This window comes from Eptesicus fuscus, chromosome 7 (assembly GCF_027574615.1).
Source record: "Eptesicus fuscus isolate TK198812 chromosome 7, DD_ASM_mEF_20220401, whole genome shotgun sequence".
NCBI classification, from domain to species: Eukaryota; Metazoa; Chordata; class Mammalia; order Chiroptera; family Vespertilionidae; genus Eptesicus; species Eptesicus fuscus.
In genome coordinates this window covers 85,693,764-85,718,405 of record NC_072479.1, presented here as the reverse complement: position 1 = coordinate 85,718,405, position 24,642 = coordinate 85,693,764, and the positions used below count along the sequence as shown (strand labels likewise).

The following is a 24,642-nucleotide window of genomic DNA, read 5'->3' as shown; positions in this document are numbered from 1 at the left end:
ACTTACTTTCCCTTCATCTATTTTTAGAGCAGGATTAAGAGGTGAATCCACCTAGGAATGACCAGTTAACCATCTCTGGAATAAACTGAAAATGTGGTTCCAGTTACCTCATATTTCCCACTCCTTATCTAACTGGTGAAGTATAAATTGGTTTTGATCACAATAAGATAGACTCCTGAAGGGGAAGGAGAACACACATGCTGACAAAGTTATATACCTGTTGTAGCTGACCTCTCTCCATGCAGTGTTTTTGTGATGAATGGCACTGACCATTTTGCATGGCACTGGAGAAATCACTTTACCTCTGAGACCAGCCAACCCAAGTCTCCTCTTTTTGGCAGTCTTAGTCATGTGATATTCTAAAGATGTGTAGTAATGTTTATTGGGATCAGAGGTGTATTAAGTCTTAAACATTAAACATTTAATATGCATCCTGAGTTAATTGGTTTAGAAAATTCAAAGAACTCTGAATAAAGAATAAAAAGTACAAAATAATGAAAAATTATGCACAATTTTTTAGAGATTTGATTCTGCTTTGGCCAGTAGCAATTCATTAGTAAGTGAAGCTATTGGGTCCTTATGTTTGTGTAAACACTTCTTGAGTGAAATATGAGTTTTATCTTATAGTCCAAAACATAAAATAAAATAATATAAAATTAAGTTACTGTAGTAGCATCAGGTAACATAGGTTCTTGAATTGAAAGCTGATTTGGATTGGAATGAAAAGTCAGTGTGTTTAGTAAAATAATATTTGACTTGGATTGCTGAATTTAACTATAGTAATTCATTTACACTGTCTAGTGAATTCATGTAATGGTTTGGATTTATGTATTATGAGACATATATGCAAAAAATAATTGATTTTTCCTCTAGATGTTATAGTATTCATCTCTACAGTTCAATATACTATGAAAATACTGCTTATGGAGACCTCTATTTTAAATGTTTGTTTTTTTTGTATAAAATTTAATTTCACTATAATATGTTTGTGAATATGTTCATATCAAGTCAGTTATTTGGAATTATAATAAACTGAAAATACTTTTAGCTAAGAAGTGAATATATTAGAAAACATAAAATGTTTTACTGATCTGAGAATGAAAAAAGAACTTTAAGCCATATTTTGGGAGTCGGTACCTACTTAGATTAAGCAATGTTATCCTCAATCAATAATTAGATCCAGTTAAGAATGTCAGGCAATTTAAACTGCTACATAGTATTTAACGTATATGCTAAATCTGTTATTTATTTATTTTTAATCTGTTATTTTTAAACTAAGAAAGAGGTATATGAATTTTGACTAGAAAACAGTTTTTCTTTACCTCAACAATAATTGAAAACAATATTTAAAGTATCTTGGTTTGAAGGAAGACACGTCTAAATCTGACCTGGATCTTTCTTCACATTCTTAGCCTACTCTACTGTTTGCTCTTCATCCTGTCAGAATGTCTAACTTCTAGGGGCCTTAACTTTTTAATTTTCACAGCCCCCTTTTATAATATTTTTTTTTGTTAAATAAAAATAGTCAACTTCTAAATACTGTAAAAATCTTCAACTATAATTATTATTTTTCATAACTGATCTCCTTGCCTGATCAATGATAAATTAAAAGATATTTGACCTAAGGCCCAATGGAGGTTTGCTTCTCTATGTAAGTCTTATGGTGTTGCACAGGAGTATTCATATGTTTTGCACCACAGAGAGACCACTGCTAGAATGAATAAAGGTGTTGAAAGCTGTAGCATAACACGGCCATTCTTAGGCCCAACAAACTGCTATCTGTCCATAATGAGCAACAAGGGCATTGAAGTTCAAAGCAGGAATTTCTTCTGGTTCATGTAAAACACACAGGACATCCAAACAGGACAGGAACTATGCTCTGGGACACCTGTGCTTCTTTAATAGCATGCTTTAGTAAGGTTGAATTGAAAATGGATATCAGAATCCACTGCATTTTTCTTAGATCATTGTATAGTAAGACATGGATAACTTAAATATAGTTCTCATTACAAGGAAAGTTCACTTGCTATAGATGCGTATTGTTTTAACCTCCAGAAGACCAATGTTAAAGAGTTCTTCTAGGCATATTTTTAAAAAGATATTCTTAGAGTGCTCAGGCTATGTTTCTCAAAGCAGGATACACACATATAATCCTGTTCTGTATTAGCAAACTAAATTTAAATTCACAAAAGTTACTGGTTTCTGTAGTTGTACATCGAGGTGCATCAGAGGGGCATGATGGGATGAAACTGAAACATCCTTGTGAAACATTATTTTTAATTAAAAACTATTGGAACAAAACCATTCAAAAATGAAAACTATTAAAGGTTCATAATGGAATAGGTTCTGAATTTCACATAAATTTTAAGATGAAACTAGAGACAAAAAAATTGTGTTTATGGCAGTCTGCTTTGGATTCCTCCACTAGACCTCTCAGGGTATGGCATCACTCTCTGCTTCTAGGGACCTATGGAGGCAAGTTTTGGGGGAACTATATGGCAGTATTTTAATGCACATATGTTCTAATTTTCCATATTTCCAAAAGGGAGGTTGGATAAAAGGAAAGGACTTAAACAAAACACCCACCTTATTGGCAAAACAGTTTTTAATTTTGAGTTTCTGTGTATCTGCAACAATTTCTCCATTTGGTAAAACAGTATAAATAAGCAACTGGGCAGAAGGTGCAATGTCTGATTCCACTCGAAAGGAGAAGGAAAATACCCCCTTCGCTGGAGAATAAAGAAGTCCAAAAAAAATAGATTAAAAAGAGGGAAGAGGTCTCAATTTTACAAAGAAAAGATTCTCAAATAACTTTACTTATTTATATTTGGAGTATACTGAAGGAAGAAAAGACTCGCATTTATATAATTTATATAATAGTGTTGAATGAATATATGCTGAACTAATTATATTTTTCCTTGAAGATTTAGATTACTTTGCTCATTTCCTCTGTTTAAGTAGATAAAAGCCATTTAGAGCATTTTCAAATTTTAAATTAAACAAGAGGTATTAAGAAAGAAGTCCAGAGAGTAGAACTTGTAGAAATTTTTAATTATTTCTATCTGTGGTCCAAATCAGCGCAATTCTTTGTCATATGCCTGGGGACAATTCAGAGAATGCAACTTAGTCACTACCCTCAAACCATTTACAAAAGAGCACAGACATAGGTACAAATAATCACATATAAAACAACCTGTGCCTCTGATTTTTATAAAAGAATTCTCTGTATTTATCTTAGTAGTTGCTTTCTGTGTAAATTGCATAGCACTTATATAATGTGCCAGCTTAATTTTCTCATAAATGTTGTAAGTTTGATCTTTGTAGTACAAAATTCTTTAAAAAATATACCCTTCCCATATCTATAAAATATTTGAAGGCAGCTTAAGGTGAAAATACACAAAAACAGCATGATCAATATAAATTTGAAACAATAATACTGAAACTGTATGAAGGCGGATTTCTGGAGCAGGCTTACACATAGGCAGGAATTAACTTTACTAACAAAATGGTTATACACTAGAGTACTTAAATTTAGCATTGAGTTTTCTACAAGTCAAAGACAAATGAAAAAACAACCATTTATATAGTTATCGTCAAATGAAATGAAGTATATTTTTTCTTAGAGAGACATTTTCTTCTTACTCCACCCCTCAAGGTACTTAATGCAGATACAATTTAACTCTATTACAAGAACTAATTGTGAAGAAATGGCTTTATGAGGCTCTTTGGTTTTTGATATGCTGTTAGCAACAACCTTCATATTACATGTGAATATTTGTAAGATGCATTTAAAGTAGTATTTTGAGGAAAATGCATAGCACCAACAACTATATTAGAAAAGAAGAAAGTTCTCACATATAGCAAGAGGGACTTTGCAGATGTGATTAAGTCAAGGACATGAAATGGGAAGGTTATATTGGACTATCCACGTGGGCCCAAGGTAATCACTAGAAATGCTTTTTTCTTTTCTTTTTTATGAAATATTTTATATTTTATATAATCTTTTATTTTTCAATTACAGTTGACAGATGACACTATATTAGTTTCAGGCGTATAATCCAGTGATTACACATTATATAATTTACTAAGTGATCATCCTGATAAATCTAGTATACATATCTTTATGGCACTGGTAATTTATTATGATCTAATTTCCCATCCTAATACATATTCACTTTTAAACCTTAAAAAAGAAAACACAGAGAGAAAAGCAGGAATGTAAGAGAGATTTGAAGATGGTGTGTTACTGGCATTGAAGATAGAAGGGCCCGTGAATTAAGGAATGCAGGAGTTCTTTAGAAGCTGGAAAGGCAAGGAAACAGATAATTACCTAGAACTCCAGACTAAAGTAGCCTTGTTGACACCTTAATTATTAGCCCAGTGAGAATTTTGACCTATGAACTGTAAATAATAAATTTGCATGGTTTTAAGGCAAAAAGTGTATGGTACTCTATGACAGAAGCAATAGGAAACTAATACAAAAATATACAGAGTGAATTTTTTCTTTGGTGAATTTCTACATTTTCAATTGTTGTCTGTATTTTTAAAACCATTATAAAATGAATATATTTTATTTTAGAAATAAAATTTAATATGTAAAAATACTATTAAAAGAAGAAAAAATACTAAATGAACTAAACTAAACATCTATGGCATCCTTTTGTATCAGATTTTTCATCTTTGGTTGACAGAAGGTTGTTGATAATTTTCTCTAATGTAAAAATAATTCATTCTTGCTAAAATGCTCAAGATTCGACAATATGAGAGAAAAAAAATAGGAAATCCTGATAATACTTACTGTCCCCTTGTTCAATGGGCAACACATGGATTCCTGATTGGGAGATGCTTCCTCTTGCTTTAATCTAAAGACAGAGGAAATTGCACTTATTATTATTTTTGAGCGTATATATTAAACTTAAACATATTTGTAATATGTAAGAAACAATAATCTCACTACTCCAACCCAGAAGTTATTTTGGATCACCAAAGTGTTTTCTTCTAATACTTTCCTATGTGTATAGTTATGCACTTTAAGTAAGAAACATACTTTTTCAATCTTTTTGTATTTTACTTAATATTTACTTTCTATCATGAATATTTATATGTCAAATTTTCATAGTTTTTTAACAAATATTTTAAGATCTATTATATGTAAAACAACCTCTAATGGTAAAATATTTATAAATATTCTCTGTAGTCTCTATTGAAAAAGCACACAAACTAAATGTATTGACACTCTCTGTGTGACAAGTATTGAACTAAATAGTTTTAGGATTTTATTTAATTTGCATGGTAACCTTACGGAGTTGTTATAAATATCAACTTCAGTATTAGGATAAGATGACTTTACAGATAAGATTAGGTAAATTGTCCAAGGTCACATAATTAGGAAGGAATAAAACTAAGATTCTAACTTACTGGCATTTTTAAAAACTTTTTCATAGAATTTTAGAGTATTATTTATAGTTAATGTTCCTATACAGAATTTCCTACACATACATTTTTTCTTCTAACAATGACTTACTTGGGTAACTACTAGCTTTGAATATTTTTAATTTTGAGATATAAACAGGTATTTTAGCCTCAAAAATATCATATCAATTTATATATGCCTGTGAATGTACTTTTCCCCTGAAATTGTACCAGTCATAAACTCTGTAAATTATTAGAACCTTTATAAATAAAATGATACTGCTTTATTATTTTAATTTTCAGTTCTACAATTAATGTCAAAATTAAATATTTTCCCAGAATATTGCTTAACATTTTTATATTGATATCTCATAATGGCATTAGTTAGATAGAAACCCAGTCTTTTGGGGATCTAAACAATTAGAGCTACAATGGCTTTTAGTCTTACCAAATAGTAGAAGTTTAACTCCTTTTCATCTTTCAGAATGTGTCCATTCAGGATGTAGTGTGTCTGGATCTCTTGGGTTTTCCCACAGGCTATGGTATCAGCAACAGTTTCAAGGTGAATGTAACTCTTGCTTGGGGAAAAAATATGTCTTACAGTGTGCTGTGCTTGTGGATGAATTTCTTTAAGCCACCAGTTATCAAAGCAGTTGCTATGCTGTTTGTAAGTGACCTAATGGAAAGAATAAAGGTCTTAAATAGGCTATTGGTTACTAATATATATTACGCATTTGTTGGTCACTCTTTATAATTTACTGAAGATTTTATGTGAATTACACTTTGTTCTATTATAGGCTGATTCTCCAAATAAAGCATAATCTGTGGATGATTTTCCCTTAAGTTTATTTTAGGTTATACTGTATTGATTTAATACATATTATTCACTCATGATCAAGACCAATTACTTTTTCTTCATACCTTTATGGCTATAAATTGCACAAGATCATTTGATTATTCAACACAAAACAAAAATAGTGTTATACCAAAGATACCAAGAAAAACCTAATCTATACTAATAAAAGGGTAATATGCTAATTAGACCAGACATCTTCTGGACATCATTCCAGATGTCCTTCCTGATAAAGGTGGGGTCTGGGGGAAGCCAACCCAGGTCCCAGGTACCTGTGGGTGGCCTGGGCGAAGCCAGCTGGGGTCCAGGGTGCCTGTGGGCAGCGGGAGGAGGGAAGCTGGTGCTGGCAACCAGGGGAAGGAAGGCCTATTCTTGCATGAATGTTCGTGCATCGGGCCTCTGGTTTATTATAAAATTGTAAAAATATTGAATTTTTCAAGGGAATATCAAGATGATCTAATAAATATCTCCTGAAACTATAGTATGTTATAAACAGTCAATTTAAAGTAGAAGTTTTCTGACAAAGAATTTTTTGTTTCTTATAATTTAAGTCTCTACATTGTTTGCTTTCTATTTCACTCTTTATTACCTTTTATCCCTATAGTCGTGTGCTTACCATATATTCTTAAACTATATGGCTTTAGTGATTTCTGTCTTCAGTTCCAGATGCCCCTTTCCACTTACCTTCACTATAATCATAGAAGATGTGAGGTTGGTGGTATCAATGGACATGTTCGCCAAACCATTCTCATTAGTAGTAAAGTGAGAATATTCCATTAGACCCACATGGACAACTAGAGTTTTATTGGGGATTGGCTGATCCTTCTCATCAGTTAGAAGAACCTAGAAATATGAAAATGACAGCTGGTTTCAAGTGTTATATAGCCATAACATCTTACATTCTTTGTTGTGTTCACTCTTGACATCTTGGTCATTGTCATCTACTGAAGATCTTAGGATCTAAAAATAAGATTTGCTTTCTGGTCTCTAAGTTATTTTCCTTTTTGATATTTCAATTTAGATAACCCATGAGCATTAATTTGAAGATATCTCAAAGTGGACTCATGATGTTACCTTTCTAAATTTTCTCCATGTCCGGTGTTCCCTATCTTAGCATATAATGCTTCTATCCATTGCATAGTTTATGCAGGAATATTGAGGGCTTTTTATTTTTCTCTTTATGCCTATATCTAACCCATTGGCAAGGGCTATCTCTTCTCCTATAAAACATACTTTATTGCTGTTTACTTATTTCTGAATTCATTATTACCAATCCAGTTAAAATCACAATATTTTCCCCATCTGGTTTCCATTAGCTTTCTATTTAATCTTATGTAGTCCACCCTCTTGTTGCTTCATCCTTGCTTCAAAACATTTTCTATACTGACTCAGCTAAACTAATCTGTTACTCTTAAAACCATCAGTAATTTCTCAATTCAAAATTCTAAACATATACTAACGGTCCTTTAAGTCTGTTCTAGCTTACCTACAGCTATTTAGTCAATCCAGTTATACCTTCTATCTGAGCCAGTCACACTGGCTATCTCTTAGTTCTTTACTCTTGAAAAGCTTTTCCATACCTAGAACTTTAGACCTTCTCCCATTGTTCTTAAATTTATATGCATTGTTATAGCCATCTTTCAAGTCTTCAGTTTTCTTGTGCTTTTCTACCAACCTGAAATAACATTGTCTAATCATATCTATATATTTTATTTACATTTTGATATGAAATACTGGAATAAATGAAAATAACATAAAATTTATAATATGCCACTAAGATGAGGAAGTTGGTTATATACTGTCAATTCAAATATTAGTATTATAAAACAAAACTGGAATTTCTTGTATGAAAGAAAAAACCATGCCCAGAAATCTTGAATTTTTTATATGAAAGAAAATTGATAGATTACTAAATTGGATATTGGACCTAAAATTTACCAATATTGAGCCTTGAAACTGAAAAACTTAAAAAAACTATTAATAAGTTGAAAAACTTAATTATTTAGATGAAAGGCTATTTTTTCTATAAAAGATTATATTGCAAAATCATCCTATATAATAAAAACCCAATATGCTAAATCTCCAACTATTCATTTGACCATTCGACCAGTTGCTATGACTTGCACTGACCACCAGGGGGCAGATGCTCCAACCGGGAGGTTAGCTTGCTGCTAAGGTCCGGCCCATTGGGACTAGGCCAGACAGGCTGGGCATGCCCTGGAGCCCTCCCGTGGTCCCTTCCCGGCCCCAATCATGCACTTGTGGGGTCCCTAAACCTGGCCTGTACCCTCTCGCAATCTGGAACACCTTGGGGATGTTGGAGAGCTGGTTTCAGTCCGATCTCCGCAGGCCAGGCCAAGGTACCCCACCGGTGCATGAATCCATGCACTGGGCCTCTAGTTGTTTATAAAGAGGCAATCAAAGAGTATGCAGCCAAACTACTAAAAAAAATGAATTATGGTGGTGTGTTAGGAAGCTAATTAATAAAAATGCTTTATTTTTCTGGATTTCATATGACATTTGCTTTTTAAAGTTGTGATTTGATATAATTTATTTTCTTATTATAAATAAATATTCATTTTCATAATAAATTTTGATTTTGTGACTAAAAACTTATTAAAAGCTATATCTCCCAAATTATGATTATATTGAAAAGATATTTTACCTGCCCAAAGATAGGGATCCCAGGTCTATAATATGAATCCATTTTTGTAAATACCAGTTTGCTTAAGGTATTTGTGATTTCACATGATCCATGCCCAGTTAATTCCAGCCCTGAAAAAAAAAAAAGTGCAGTTGAACAGTTCTATGTAGTCAACTTACCTCCTACCTTCCATCCCAGCTTCACTCCATCACAACAAAATACCACCCATATCCCTTTTTCTTATTCTTTCCAGAGTTTCTCACTTAGAAAATACAAGTAATTTGACATTAACTCCACCTTCATATATAAAAAAATTTTTTTGGCATCCATAATTCTCCAATTCCTCTGGCTTCACAAGTACTCTACTTGTTCCACTTTTGTTCTTAAGTTTTTTCATCCTCTGTGATTCTGTCTCTCTCATATCCCTGCCCTCGCCCACAACCTTTTGCATAAAACATAATTCTTCACATTGGCTTAAAAATATACTTAAATTTATTACACAAACAACTTCTCCAGCAAGATCCTTCTTTTCACTTAAAGTCCTGTCCAAGGATAAGCAACAACTGTTGCTTTTCCACTCAATTTGTATTTTGTCTTCAACATCTAAAGTACCATTTTATCAAAACCTAAAAGATCCCCTATTCACTTCCATTATAGCAGTCTCATTTCAGATTTAATATAATGAATCTCAGAAGTAATTCATACATAATAATTATAATTAAAATTCTTCCAGTGACTTCTAAGAATAGTATTTTTATTTTTCTCTCTATTGTTCTGACTTCTAATTTTGTTATGCTGACTTATTTGTACTATCTTTTAACTATCTAGTAGTTCCCCTTATTTGTGGGGATATGTTTCAAGACCCCCAGTGGATGCCTGCAGCCACAAATAGTACCCAACCCTATATATGGTATAGTATGTTTTCCCCATGCATATTTACCTATGATAAAGTTTAATTTACAAATTATGTGTGCAATTTAAAACTTATAAATTATTTATGTCTGAAAATTTCCACTTAATGTTTTTGGACCACGAATGATCATGGGAAACTTAATCTTTACTTCTTTCTTTCGTGGGACCCTCCTTGTTCAATTCTAGCCTCAATTTAGCAATACTAAGTGAACTCACTTTCAGAACTATTGCATTTACTCTTAGGAAGATATGGACACAATGAGAATGGTTCCAGAGATACATTTATTGTTTTGATTTTGCTCTGGCTTTCTTCTTAAATTACCTACTGAATGAATCCACTTCCATTTTGATATTTCATATTATAATACACTAGTGGCCCAGTGCACGAAATTCATGCACAGGGTTGGGGGGTGTCCCTCAGCCCCGCCTGCACCTTCTCCAATCTGGGACCCCTTGAGGGATGTCCAACTGCCGGTTTAGGCCCTATCCCATAGGGGCCTAAACCGGCAGTCGGGCATCCCTCTCGCAATCCAGAACTGCTGGCTCCTAACCACTCACATGCCTGCCTGCCCGATTACCCCTAACCACTCTGCCTGCTGGTCTGCTCGCCCCCAAATGACCCCCCCCCGCCAGCCTGATCACCCCCAATTGCCCTCCCCTGCCTGCTTCATGGCCCCCAACTGCCCTCCCCTGCCGACCTGATCGGCCCCAACTGCTCTCCTTTGCTGGCCTGATAGCCCCCAACTGCCTTCCCTGCCAGCCTGATTTCCCCCAGCTGCCCTCCCCGGCCGGTCTCCAGGAAGGTCTCCTGGTCTAATTAGCATATTCCTCCTTTATTAGTATAGATTATCTTGGACACATTCTCATCACCATAGTTCTTTCCTATCTGCTCCTTATTTTGGTTAATGTCATTTCCATTTTCTAGGACCCAAATTTGTAATCATGGGGTTATCTTTGAATAATGTTCTGATACTAAAGGCCCAGTGCATGAAATTTGTGCATGGGGGGGGGAGGTGTCCCTCAGCCTGGCCTGCATCCTCTTGCAATCTGGGACCCCTCAGGGGATGTCTGACTGCCGGTTTAGGCCCCATCCCAGCCTTGCCTGTGGGGATTGGGCCTAAACTGTCAGTCAGACATCCCCCAAGGGATGTAGCAGTGTGCCAAGCAGCAGGCGGCCAGAGAGGAGCCCGAACCAGGGCCAGGCACCATGCCATTTGCACTCATCCCAGCCTGCTGCTCCTGCTGCCACAGCTCAGTAGTGCTGCTGCAGAGTCGGGAGAGCCTCCCACTGCCACAGCTGCCCTCGCCAGCCGTGAGCCCGGCTTCTGGCTGAGCGGTGCTCCCCCTGTGGGAGCACACTGACCACCAGGGGGCAGCTCCTGCATTGAGCATCTGCCCCCAGTGGTCAGTGTGCATCATAGCGACTGGTCAACCAGTTGTTCTGGTTGTTCTGTCATAATGGTTGCTTAGGTTTCATATATATAATTGCGTTATAACACATTTTTCATCTAGCCTGTCCTATTCATGTTGGTTAGAATTATCTTTTAAAAATATCCACTTATTTAGATCATTCTCCTGACATATATCTAAAGTTATCCAATGCTTTTCATAATAAAGTCTAACTTCTTTAGTATATGGTTTATTTTTCTACATTAGCACCAACCTACATTTTCAGATTCTTCTGAGACCAAACACATTTGTGTTATGCTTACCATGCTTTCCCCACTCATCACTATCTTTCAAAATATTATTCATTCTATACAAATCAGCTCAAATGAGCTTTCTTGGTTTTGGGTTAGAATTATTCCTCTTCATACTCATTTATCCCTTATATTTTGCATTTCTGATAGTAATTTTATTATGGTTATACATCTATACCAGTGGTTCTCAACCTTTCTAATGCTGCGACCCTTTAATACAGTTCCTCATGTTGAGGTGACCCTCAAACACAAAATTATTTTCGTTGCTACTTCATAAACTGTAATTTTTCTACTGTTATGAATCGTAATGTAAATATCTGTGTTTTCTGATGGTCTTAGGCGACCCTGCTAGCGGTTTTCAACCTGTGGGTCGCGACCCACAGGTTGAGAACCGCTGCTGTAGAGCATAAGACCATCAGAAAACACAGATATTTACATTACGATTCATAACAGTAGCAAAATTACAGTTACGAAGTAGCAACGAAAATAATTTTATGGTTGAGGGTCACCACAACATGAGGAACTGTATTAAAGGGTTGCGGCATTAGAAAGGTTGAGAACCACTGATCTATACATACATACATACATACATACATATATACATATAGATATACATAACTTTAAAGATTCCTAATTACTTGCAGGCAGGGATCATGCTATTTTCATTGACCTGGAAACAATAAAGTGTTTTACATGAAATGGGATCTGAATAAATGTATAAAAATTAATAATTTGATGAATTAATATTTTAAAATAATACAAACCTGTTCCCTCTTCTCTGACCTTGGCTTCCACTTTTAATTTCATGTCATATCCTTTTAATCTCAGCTGAAATAATTTAGTCTTGACAAGTTGTGTGAAACAGCCTTTACTGTCTGCCTGAAGAGAAAGGAAGATAATTCCTGGGTTCTCTGATTTGCTATCAACAGAGTCAGTTATCAACCTATGAAAATTATTTGTTGTCTATAGAAGAACATTTTACAAATGTTATGACCATCTTTTAGTTGCTGAACCTTTCTCAGTCCCCAAAATGACATAAAATGTCTTCATTAATCATGCATTGAGTTACTCTTGGCAATCTTTGTCTTCTTCCCTATCTCCAAAGCCTATCCATTTTTGTCATATTAAACTTTTTAGCCTGTCCAAATGTGTTACAGTATTTTGTGATTTCCCCCCCTTTTTTTGCATACATTCTTTCTTAAATGATTACATTCTTTCTCTCATTCTTATCTTAGAAGAACAGCAGTCATTGCTCTTCTAAACCCAACCCCGAAATAACATCCAGGCAGCCTCTTGTATCTACCTCCACCTAAATATCGGCTAAGGATTGTATTTTCTTAACTATACATTCTCAATGTCTCAGACATTAATAAAAGCAAATCTATTCATCAAATAGATGAATTACTATAGTATAGTCATGCATCACTTAATGATGGGGATACATTCAGAGGAATGTATCTTTAGGTAGCTGTGCAAACATTGAGTGGAGGGTACTGAAACAAACCTATATGGCACAGCCTACTACACCGAGGCTATATGGGGCTGCCTATTGCTCCTAGGCTACATGCCTGTACAGCATGTTCCTGTGCAAAGCAACACGAGGGTAAATCAAGCACAAGAGAAGGTGATGTAATCAAGAGAGACACAGTAAACATGACCTGTATGAGGCTATGGCTGGCATGACATAGCATACTGTTCTACAACTGTGTTTTTTTTTAGTAAGTAGAAAGAGTACACTCTAAAATAACAATAAAGAGTATAGTAATCTATTTTAGAGACATGGAAGCATGCAACAGACAAAAGACCCTCAGACGGAAAGGGGGGAATAAGAGAATTAATATGTACATACGTGTATGTATAACCAATGGACACAAATAATAGTGGGATGAAGGCTTGGGGAGAGGAACAGGAGTGGGGAGGAGGGGGAGTCAGAGAGGAGAAAAGGGATATCTTTAATACTCTCAACAATAAAGATAAATTAAAAAATAATAATATGGGAAAAAAGTAGTAAATACATACCAGCAACATAGTCTTTTATTATCAAGTATTCTGTACTGTATCTAACTGTATGTGCTGTTATACTTTTATACGACTGGCAGCAATAGGATTGTTTACACCAGCATCAACACAAACACATGAGTAATGTGTTTCACTGTGACATTAGGGAAGAGAAGTGGACCAAGCCTGTTATTGACTGAAACATCATTATGCAGCACATGACTGTAATCAGATTTCCAAACTAAATATTGGGAGGCATGTTTTAATAAAGATTTGTTTTTATTTTTGTACTTACATAAAAATATTTATTGCATAGTAACCTTTACTTATGTTTAACTATATATAGAGGCCATGACTCACTTGAAAATAAAAATTAATCTTAGTCTCTCTGGTATATTAAAGATTTTGACTGCTAGATTTATCTCATGCTTTATCTAGCCAAGTTTGAATACTTCCACATCCTTATATGCCCATATAACCATATGTTGATTGCCATTGGAAGAAATTTACAAAACTAGACAAATAAATATCACTATAAATCCATGAGCCCAACCCTCGAGTGGGCTCCTAATGTTGCCATGCAATTATATGATGTTTCCCTTCATAAGTTTTCAAGGTGACTATTTCAAACACAACTCTTTATTATAATATATTCAGAATGTAATGTTCCATTATTTTCTCCATTGTATTATAATCCAGGAGAAAACAAGATCTGATTTTAATATCCTGGGGAGAGTGGCTTCCATTTACCTGTTGACTGAATTCTTCACAGATACTTTGTGAGTGTTTTCCATAGCAGGTGGAAGAGAATCGTGTATATTTTCTGCATACATTAATTGTCACCAGACCAGGGACAGGCTTTCCATATGTGTATCTATAATGATAAAGCAGTCATGTAAAAATACTTAATATAAATAACTCCTTTGTTTTTCCTCATGATCTATCCATCTTATTCATCTACAGCAATTATATTTCCTCCTATAGGATTTGTATTTTAAAAGCACTTATTCTGAAACTATGTCATAATTATTTAAGTAAACATACATGTATAAATCCAGGAGAAAAATACTTACTGAATCTTTTGAAACACCTCCAAGTGGAAAATTAACAATGTGTTATTTCTCAGATCATTCCTTCCCCTCAGTTGAGGTTTGCTTATAAGCCTATTTTATTTCTGCCTTTTTCTGCTGCCAGACTATCTAGGTCATGATTCCAGCTTTGGAAACACCTCCTAATTTTTATGTATTTTAAGAGGATAAAAGAGAAGTTAAATTGGAAAGCACTAGCTCTACAGAAAAAAATGTTATAAATGAAGAATAGCATGATGACTTAGTTTGGTTCTGCCAAATCTGGTGCCATGGTCTGAATGTTTATGTTCCCCTAAATTTATATGTTAAAATCCTAATCCACAAAGAGGGTAGTATTAGGGTGTAAGGACTTTGGGAGGTGCTTAGATGATGAGATTGGAGTCTTCGTGAATGAGATTAGTGCTTTTATAAAAGAAGCTCCAGAGAGAGCCCTTGTCCCTTCCACCAGGTGAGGACATGGCCAGAAGGTACCAGCTATGAACCAAAAAGAGGACCTTCACCAGAACTCGGCTATGCTGTCACTTTGATCCTGGATTTCCCAGCCTCTAGAACTGTGAGCAATGCATTTCTGTTGTTTATAAGCGACCCCATCTGTAGCATTTTGGTATGGCAGCCTGAATGACTAAGACATGATGTGAAGTCAAACTTAGTTTATTGTTTCTCAAAGTATGCTTTATGGACCACCTACATTGAAGCTACCTGAGATATATATTGAGATTCAGAGTCTTGAATCTCTCCTCAGATTTATGTTTAGAATTTCTAGAGGTGAGGCCAATAAATCTACATTTTTATCTAAGCACCTCCATAGATTCTGATGCACACAAGTCTGGAATCTATTGCATTAGCCCAAACTGTGAGGAAGGGGAGATTTGGCCTCAATGTCCCCAAATGTCTCTTTTTAAAAATAATTTCTCCCCCCGAATTTCACAAGTGCTAATAAAGTAATAAATTATTTACTAAATTTCAATCACTTTGTTGAATCTTTAAGTCTGAATAAAAAGGTGTTCCCTCTGATGGAAAAATTTAAGGCATTGAAGGTGGTAAGAAGATTAAAAACATGTTCCTCATTCTGTTTTCAAAAGCAAGAGGTATTGTGTCTCCTTAGTGCATTTGGAGGATGCTCTACTCACTGAAAGGCAATCAGAAAAGTAATAACTATAACATATATTTTGATTTCTACATTATATATCCAGCATTTAAGACAAAGGATCAGCTTACCTTCTAACTTTTCATAGTTTAAGAAATTTGGAGCAATAAAAAATGGGGATAATAGAACATAGAATAATACAGAAGTTATGAGCATGAGCTCCAGAGTTAAATAGCCTGGGGTCATATAAATGCTTCATGAAGCTAGATTTTTTTTTTTAAATTGTAGGGATAATAGAGAATACTGATGATGAGTTCAGAGTCTGGAGCCAGACTGTTGGATTTAAATTCCAGTCTGCCATTTACTACCTGTTGAAGCTTGAGCAAGTTTTTTTTTTTATACTTTATATGTTATAGTTTTCTTATTTGTAAACTAGGTATAACTATCCCCATCTCATAGGGTTCATATAAGACTAACAAATATTAATAAGTATAAGTAGTTTAAATCATTGTCTGGCACATTGTAAGTGTTCAGGAAAAGATTTTATTATTATTAGTAAAAGTGTCATAGCTACCTCTCCTGCTCCCTAATCAGGGCTCAGGCAAGTTGGAGAGAGAGTCATTCCTTCTCTAGTTAAAAATACTTCAAAGTCCAGTAACAGTTATTTGCAATACAAATAAAGTAGGAAAATAGAAATGAGATGAAAATGAAACTCACAGGCCACATGCAGATACCACAAATGTTTCATCTAGAAAACCAATAGTCTTGGGCATTTTCACTTGGACCTCAAATTTGGGCAAAACTGTTGTCAATAGAAGAACAAAAGAGATGAGAGTGGGCAGGAGATCTTGCAAGTATTGGTAATAATTCTATTACAGAATCTTAGAGCAGGATCACATGAAATGATTTCAATTACAATTTGCAGCAGCAGGGACACCACTGAGAAAGGAGATGTCGTGCATAATCATGGGCAGTTTGTACCATGTTAACTTGGTGAAGCCACTACTACATTTTCTAGAATCTCCTTGTCCGAATCTCGAATGATCGAGATTAAAAAAAAAAAAAAAGAAAGAAAGAAAGAAAGAAAGAAAGAAAGAAAGCAGCACCTGAAGATCATCATGGTTAGATGTGGTAACAGGTACAATAAGGCCAGTAGGTTCCAATTTGTTCTTATTCTTTCCCTCTGTGTCCAACTTTTCTTCCCAACTGCTAGCCTTGCTGACTAACACAGGCCCTAGACCTACTACCAGACACTTGGTGGGGGCCCATTGGGGGCTGGGCAGGGTGGGGGAGAGCGGCTGCAGGTGGTTGGTTGGCTGGCCCTGCCCCCTATTAGAGTGGGGGGGTAATCAGGGGCGGGGCTGGCTGGGGGGAGGAACCATGGGGGGGTTGGTGGGCCACCCCGCCATTGATTGGGGTGGGAGAGGCCGTTCAGGGCTTTGGGAGGTTGGCTGACTGGCCCCCTCTATCCCCCCCCCCTCAGTGAGGCTGGTTTGCTGGCCGCAGTGGGCATCATAATGACTGGTCGTTCTGGTTGTTATGGCATTACGGTTGCTGGCTTTTTATATATATAGATAAGTTTTTCTTCATGGTCCACTCTGGCAGCTGAAGGTGGCCTTGCCAGGTCTGATATATTTGTCCCTTCCATTGCTTCAGGAGAATTGGTTAGTAATTTCCTCTGATTCATCAACTTCTGCTGGACACTTACTTTTCTGACCCCTCCCACAGTTGTATAAGGTTAATTATTCACATAATAAATCCATCTTCGATAATTCTCATGGAAGCTATGGTGAGTTTTGGAAATCATGTTTTTGTTATAGATTTCCTAATTCTTGGTATATATTTAATTTACATTAAAAATCTACATAACTGATAACTAATAAGATGGCTTCAGTGTTTGATTATTATAATTTAGTGGAGGTATAGTTTATAGACAGCCAGAAGATAATCACAGGAAATACCTTTAGTTATACGCTGTAGATCAACAGATGCATATAGGTAACCTAATGTTTTGATTAACAATATAAGTTTGAATAGGGTCAAATGAACCTATTAAAATCTCTCTTGCCTCTTATTGGCTCTGTGGATTTTGGTAAATTATTAACTTTTCTAGAATTGATATGGAGATAATTGATATACTCACTTATAAAATAGTATCTTCCCCATAGGCTGTTGTGAAGTTTAATTGAGATAATGCATGAAAGTGCTTAGCAAATATTTAAGTAAATAAAAAAGCACATTAATTTTTAACTATTATATGCTAGATTTTTGTTTGTCATCTATGTGCACAAACTAGCCAATCTTAAATACTCTAATGTTGTAAATCTCTTTGATACGTGCAGAATTCTTACCATATTCATTCACCTCAAAGGAGTGCTCTATTTTCCCCCCTGACTCCTTCTGCACCAGAACCTTGTAGGCACCCAGAGTGGGCTCCTCTGAGAGTGGGAAAGAGAGCTGGGTGAGTCCCCCTTGCAATCTGAGACTTTGCCATTGGAAAATTCGGTTCCTTTTGGGATTCTATAGATAAAAACATCATGAGTTAAAAGAAACAATTAAAATATATATTTTTGAGTAGGGAGACATTGGGGAAGGTGACATTGAGAGTTGGATAATAGGAGCTTGGTAAATTGGCACCAAAAATATTAGTAAAGTTTTTTAAGAATTCTTGATTGAGAAACACATTTACCAGCAATAAAATATTATAAATTACAGTACACCTTTTGGGGATTAGGCATGTTTATTGTGGGTAGAAATACTAGAAGAGTCACTAAATTGCATCATCTCAGGGAATTTTGTTCTTCCATTTACATCTCATCCACTCTCCAAAAGATTTAAGATAAGCTAGAAAAACAGTACTTACTTAGTTTTGATGAAATGCTAGTGGGGAATGAGGAGGTGGAGAAAGGCAATTTAATATAATTTATAGTAAGTTCTCATCCCAAATAAAATACATGGTATATTACCTACCTCAATATAAACTGCCGGGAACTGAAAAGAAATAATAATATGAGTGTGAGATAGAGTTTAGAAAGAGAAAACCATAATATCAGCATTGATAGAGTATCTGGGTCAGTGAGTCTGTATATTTCTTATCCAATCAAGGAATTTTGCCTCAGTTTGGTTCACAGCGCTTTATACATTTAGTTTGGAACATATGTCTTTCGTGAAGCCTAAGAAACTATGCCTTTCCTGTTATGAAATAAAGAGGACCAGTGCATGAATTTGTGCACTGGTGGGGTCCAGCCAGCCTGCCCCGATGGGGACTGCACCCTGATCAGGGTGGGGGCGCCTACAGGGGCAGAGCCAGCCTGGACAAGGGGCCGAGGGTGGTTTGCCAACCAGCCTCACTCCTGATCGGGGTGGGGGGACCCGTTTGGGGGCGGGTTGGCTGAGGCAAGGAGCTGCATTCATTCTGGTCATACTGGTCGTTCTGCCGTTTGGTCACGGAGTTTTTATTATATAGGATGTACAATTGAGGAAATCTACACTTAGGTTTAAAAAGGTCCGAATAGTAAGTTTATTTTGCAGATGATATTTATCTCTAAGAAATTCTCTTTTTTTCTAAGACAGAATTCAAATACAGTTAGTTTTTCTTTGTTCAATAAAAATAACGGGTATATTTAAGAAGATCATTTAAACACCATTTAATTTACTTTAAAAATATAATTGATGAACTGATTTCTTTATTCTCCAGCAGTGGTACCCTTATGAAATGTTTCTGTGGTAGATTTAAGTCTCTCATATTGGTTCCCCACAAGAAGAGGCTTTAACTTTTTGCCTGTTTCTCCCAACCTCACCCATCGTTATGAGACTCACCGTTTCATTCAAAGGGTGAAGATTGACATCCACAGAGACAATGCGGAATTTCACTGAAAGAGATATTTTCCTCCCATGAAACATTCCAATGGGAATCCAGAGTAGTAATACAGATTACAACATGCCAGGACTTCCATGATTCAATAAAGAATCCCCCACAACCCTGCCCCTTAAAGTTGCCCTTGCTCATTTGGTTCCTTATACCTGTTTGTCCTGGTTTGTAGATGGGTTTGTCTGTCTGGACAAAGACAAGGCTCTCTACTTTTAATATGTGCATTGGCTTCCTCTTTATGAACTCCTGGGTTGGCCCTTTCACCTGCACAGTAATGAATGCTGAGGAAGATGGCAACTCTGGAATCTGTAAAACAGAAATATGAGTTGAAGAATCTGCCCAGACTGACCCACTTCTGAATGTCTCAACCTTTATGGTATTCTAATTTTTCTGGTGAGTCTCATGAGAACTAGTAGGGGATATGGTCAAGGGTTATTTCCTCTGTTTTATATATTATTATGTTTGTGTAACATGACACTAACAACCCAATGATTTAATTAAAGCAAAAATGTCACTGAAATAAAAAAAACTTCAACTAGTAATGACAGTGAAGGAAATAACATGGTTGGATTGTCACAGCAATTATATGTTATCATTTGTAGTAGGCCAGTATGATTAACTAAATATTTAATATCTTAAATAATAGAAGTTTACTAGGACAATACATTAACCCTTAGCCATCTGTGAGATCGTAAATAAGTCACTTAACTTTATGAATCTTAGTGTTTATATCTGTGATGGCATGAACACGGTCTTAGAAGTTTAAGAACAAACAAAAATCTTTCCTATAACTACTGTTAGCTTTCATATATTGCATTAGGTCTGTTTGTAAATATTGTCTAAGCACATTCAGTAGAAATGTCATGTTTATAATCTAATTTGTAATTTACTCTGCACTTCTTGTTTTTTCTTCATTATGCTTTTTTATTGTTGGGGGTCAGAATGCAAGGCATCAACTAATATGTGCTTTCATGAACAATATCCCTTATTCCGAAGAGTGATACTGACAATGAAGGGGCTGCAGTGGAAGGAATCCTTCTCTGCCACCAGGTCTGTAAGGAGGGCCTTGCTGTGCGTTCCATACTCCAGAATTACATTAAGTGTCACTGTCTCATTCAGGTGATTGAGCATGACACAGGCCTTCTCAGGAACCCCCGTGTACAGCTTTGATGGGACCACCACCAGGTACTGCCTGTAGAGAAGAAGAATCTGGATCAACCATGGAGAGATTAAAAAGACATGATTATTGTGGCTGTTTCCTAGATCATCTTTGTTATTGTCACCAATCAGAACTAAGCCAGATTTCCTCAGGAGTGTAAAGGATTGTATTCCTCAAAAGCCAACCTAAAAGATCTTAGAAACTCCTCCACTCAACAAACTAAACATTAATATTCTTACCTTATAAAAATATTCACCCTTGTAATATTTCTAAACCTGTTCATAAACTGGATAAGTATTCCATGAGTTATTATGTAATTTGGATAGAAATAATTTTCAACTCTAAGAATAGATGAAGAGAATGTGATTATATATAATGAAATAGCAGTCAGTCTTATAAAAAGAAGAATATCCTGCCATTTGCAATAACATGGATGGACATGATGCTAAGTGAAATGAGCCAGACAGAGAAAGATAATACTGCATGGTATCACTTATATGTGGAATCTAAAAAAAAAAAATCAAATTCATAGAAACAGAGAATAGAAAAGTGGTTGTCAGGGGTGGTATTGGGGGGAATAGCGAGATATTGGTAAAAGGGTACACAGTTTCAGTTATAAGATGATTTAGGCATGAGGATCTAATATATAACGTAATGACTATGGTTGATAACACTCTATTGTATAACTGAAATTTGCTAAGAGAGTAGTATTTAATGATCTCACATAAAAAAGAGAAAATCTGTAAGAAATGGATGTCTTAATTAACTCAATGAGGGAAATCCTTTCAAAATATATACATAGATCAAATCATCACACTGGATACTATAATTTTTTGTCAATTGTTTGTCAATAAAGCTGAAAAATTTTTATTTTCTTTAGCAACAACAACATGTGATTAATCAAATAATCATCACTGAAAGCATAAAGAACCTGTCTTTAAGTAATCTTGTGTTTCATATGGAAGAAATCACAAAATGTCATTGTTCCAGGAAATACTAAAGAGATATCATTTAAAACACAGGCAGGAGTTGAATTGCTTTTTACTACTGTTTCAGAAGCAACATTAGCTCTTTTCTCTCTTTCATTCTCTGGTGGTGAAAGAAAAGCCTTGCCATGCTAGCCTAGTCACCAAACACATTTCCACCTACACCCAGAAGACAAATCTCTCTCTCTCTCGTGGCTATTTGCTTATCATTTATAAGCACCCAAACACTCTGCACTTTGCAAAGCTCTGCTTGCCCATGCCTTTTCTCCTTCAACAGTGTTCTTGTCTATCTGGAAAATTTCTATTTTTTTTGTAAGACTAACCTTGAAAGCAATTTTCTCTGTGCAGACTTCGGTGACAGTTCCCATAAGGAGTTTAAGTTTCCTTTGTACATATTCTCACAGGATCCTGTGATACCTTCTTCTGGTTTTTCACTGCATTTCATTCTGTGCACCAACTCTCTTTCATGTGCCAGTAAAGAATTTACCTTTTATATGTGTATGTATGTGTGTTCAGAATTCTGTTCTTTATATTCTATGAATGCTGTAGAATTCTATATTCTTTAATTTTTACTTTTTTATTTTAGAATTTTATATTATTACTAGAGGCCTGGTGCATGAAATTTGTGCACAGGGTGGGGGGGGGGGTGGGGAGGGTCCCCTCAGCCCAGCCTGCACCCTCTCCAATCTGGGACCCCTCGGGGGATGTCTGACTGACGGTCTCACAATCTTGGACCGCTGACACCTAACTGCTCACCTGCCTGCCTGCCTGATCACCCATAACTGCCCCCCTGCCAACCTGATCACCCCTAACTGCCTCTGCCTGCCAGCCTGATTGCCCCCAACTGCCTCTCTTGCTGGCCTAGTTGTCCCATGCAGCCTGTTGCTTAGTCATTTGGTCGCCCCTCACTAAACCCCTGCCAGCCTGGTTGCCCATGCAGCCTGTTCGGTCGTCCATTCAGTTGTGATGATCACTTAGGCTTTTATATAGATAGACTAGAGGCCCAGTGCATGAATTCATGCATGGGTGGGGTACAACTGGCCCAGCCCCAATTGGGGCGGATTGGGGCTGGGCCTGTTGGGAGGAGGAGATGGGGGGAGGTTGGCCAGCCAGCCTGCCTCAATTGGGGCCTAATCAAGGCTGGGCTGGCTGGGAGAAGGGGCTGCGGGTGATTGGCTGGCGGGCCCTGCCCCTGATTGGGGTTTGGGGGCCTATTAGGGGTGGGCCAGCCATGGGGAGGGGCTGTGGGCAGTGGGTTGTCCGGCCCTGTCCCTGAATAAGGTGAGGGGTGCCGATCGGGGGCCGGTGGCCTGGGGGAGGGGCCATGGTGGTTGGCCGGCTGACCCTGCCTGTGATTGGGGTGGGGGAGCTGATCTGGGGAGGGCCCATGTGGGGGAGGGGCTGCAGAAGGTTGGCCAGCCCCACCCCCTATTGGGGTGGAGGGATGATCAGGGGCATGCTGGCCAGGGGGAAGGGCTGCAGGCTGATCAGGGTGGTGGGGCCCATAGGGGGTGGGGCCGTCCAGGTGGAGGGGCTGAGGGAGGTTGGCCACCCAGCCCCGCCCCCTACTGGGGTGGAGGTGTGATCAGGAGTGGGGCAGCCAGGGGGAGGGGCTGCAGGAGGTTGGCCACCCAGCCCCGCCCCCTATTGGGGTGCGGGGTGCGATCAGGGGTGGGCTGGCTTGGGGGAGGGGCTGCGGGCCTATCATGGTGGGGCAGGCTGATTGGGGCCAGGCTGGCTGGGGGGAAGGGAGGGGACATTTGGCCGGCCCCGCTCTTGATCCAGGTGGGAGATTCTGACCAGGGCCAGGCTGGTGAGGGGGGCAGGCATGAGGTTGGCTGACCGGCCCCACCCCCTGATCCGGCCAGTTCGGTGGCCACAGTGGGTGTCATAGACCAGTCGTTATGGTTGCTGGCTTTTTATATATATAGATTTGGTGAATGTTTCATAAATGTCACTGCCCTATGTCTGAGTTTTCTAGAATTGGAGTATACTTCTTTCCATGTGAACAATAACAACTTTAAAAATTTTTTATTGTATTTATTGGGTTGACTGACATTGGTTAATAAAATTATATAGGTTACAAGTGTACAATTCTATAATACACCATTTGTATATTGTATTATGTGTTCACTACCTCAAGTCAAGTGTTCTTTCATCACCATTTATGCTCCCTTTACCCTCTTCTAACTCTCCTCCTCCTTTATCCTCTGGAAATCACCATACTGTTGTCTGTGTCTATGAGATTTTTTTTCTTAATCTCTTCACCTTTTCATCCAGCCCTCCAATCCTCATTTCTTCTGGCAGCTCTCAGTCTGTTCTCTGTATCTATGAGTCTTTTCCTATTTTGTTTATTTTGCTTATTAGATTCCACATGTAAGTGAAATGCAATAACAACTTAATAACTAATTCTTCCAAGCCCTTTGGACAATAGATTAATTCACAGGGAATCAGAAAGTAAATAAAAAGATAGACATCAAGAAGCAGATAACACAATGGGAAAGAGGAGGACAATAGACTTCTGGAAATGTCGCTTACGGTTTTGAAGTAGCTGAAGCATCTCTGGGAAGGAGCAGGAAGAGCAGAATCAAGACTGGACTGGGCAGCTGACTTCCCCTCATGGTGTGGAGAGAAAAAGGAAATGAGAGTCTGAGCCCTTGATCCCCTGAACTCTGCTCTTGTTCCTGAATCACTGTTTTTTATTTTACCTGATGGGCAGTGAAAGTACACTGCTAACCATTTATTTTTGTAACATATTAACTACTTCCCGTATAAAAAAATCAATTCCAGACAATTTTCACAACTCTCTGTGTTCTTTTATCTACTTTTTCAAATATTCTAAGATCTTCAAAGATAGTGCTTTGAGGCTACACTGGCTCTGGCTATTAATCAGCACTTTAAATATTTTTAAGAAAAACCAAAATAAATTACA

The 24,642-nt window shown here is 37.0% G+C and overlaps 1 protein-coding gene across 1 annotated transcript in view; it reads right to left on the bottom strand.

The window, feature by feature from the left end:
• The window catches only part of LOC103285404 (pregnancy zone protein-like), a 48,865-nt gene extending 24,519 nt beyond the window's left edge, over positions 1 to 24,346 (bottom strand). Inside the window, exons 1-14 of the mRNA XM_054719282.1 lie at positions 24,249 to 24,346; positions 20,574 to 20,757; positions 19,718 to 19,871; positions 19,514 to 19,566; positions 18,665 to 18,685; positions 18,046 to 18,214; positions 16,412 to 16,496; positions 14,270 to 14,393; positions 12,286 to 12,400; positions 8,931 to 9,040; positions 6,950 to 7,108; positions 5,861 to 6,088; positions 4,799 to 4,862; positions 2,587 to 2,729 (exon numbers count right to left, since the gene is read on the bottom strand). Of these exons, the coding sequence (XP_054575257.1) occupies positions 2,587 to 2,729; positions 4,799 to 4,862; positions 5,861 to 6,088; positions 6,950 to 7,108; positions 8,931 to 9,040; positions 12,286 to 12,400; positions 14,270 to 14,393; positions 16,412 to 16,496; positions 18,046 to 18,214; positions 18,665 to 18,685; positions 19,514 to 19,566; positions 19,718 to 19,871; positions 20,574 to 20,757; positions 24,249 to 24,331 (1,692 nt within the window). The 5' untranslated portion in view covers positions 24,332 to 24,346. The remainder of the gene's footprint in view (positions 1 to 2,586; positions 2,730 to 4,798; positions 4,863 to 5,860; positions 6,089 to 6,949; positions 7,109 to 8,930; positions 9,041 to 12,285; positions 12,401 to 14,269; positions 14,394 to 16,411; positions 16,497 to 18,045; positions 18,215 to 18,664; positions 18,686 to 19,513; positions 19,567 to 19,717; positions 19,872 to 20,573; positions 20,758 to 24,248) is intronic.
• Between the last annotated feature and the right edge of the window lie 296 nt (positions 24,347 to 24,642).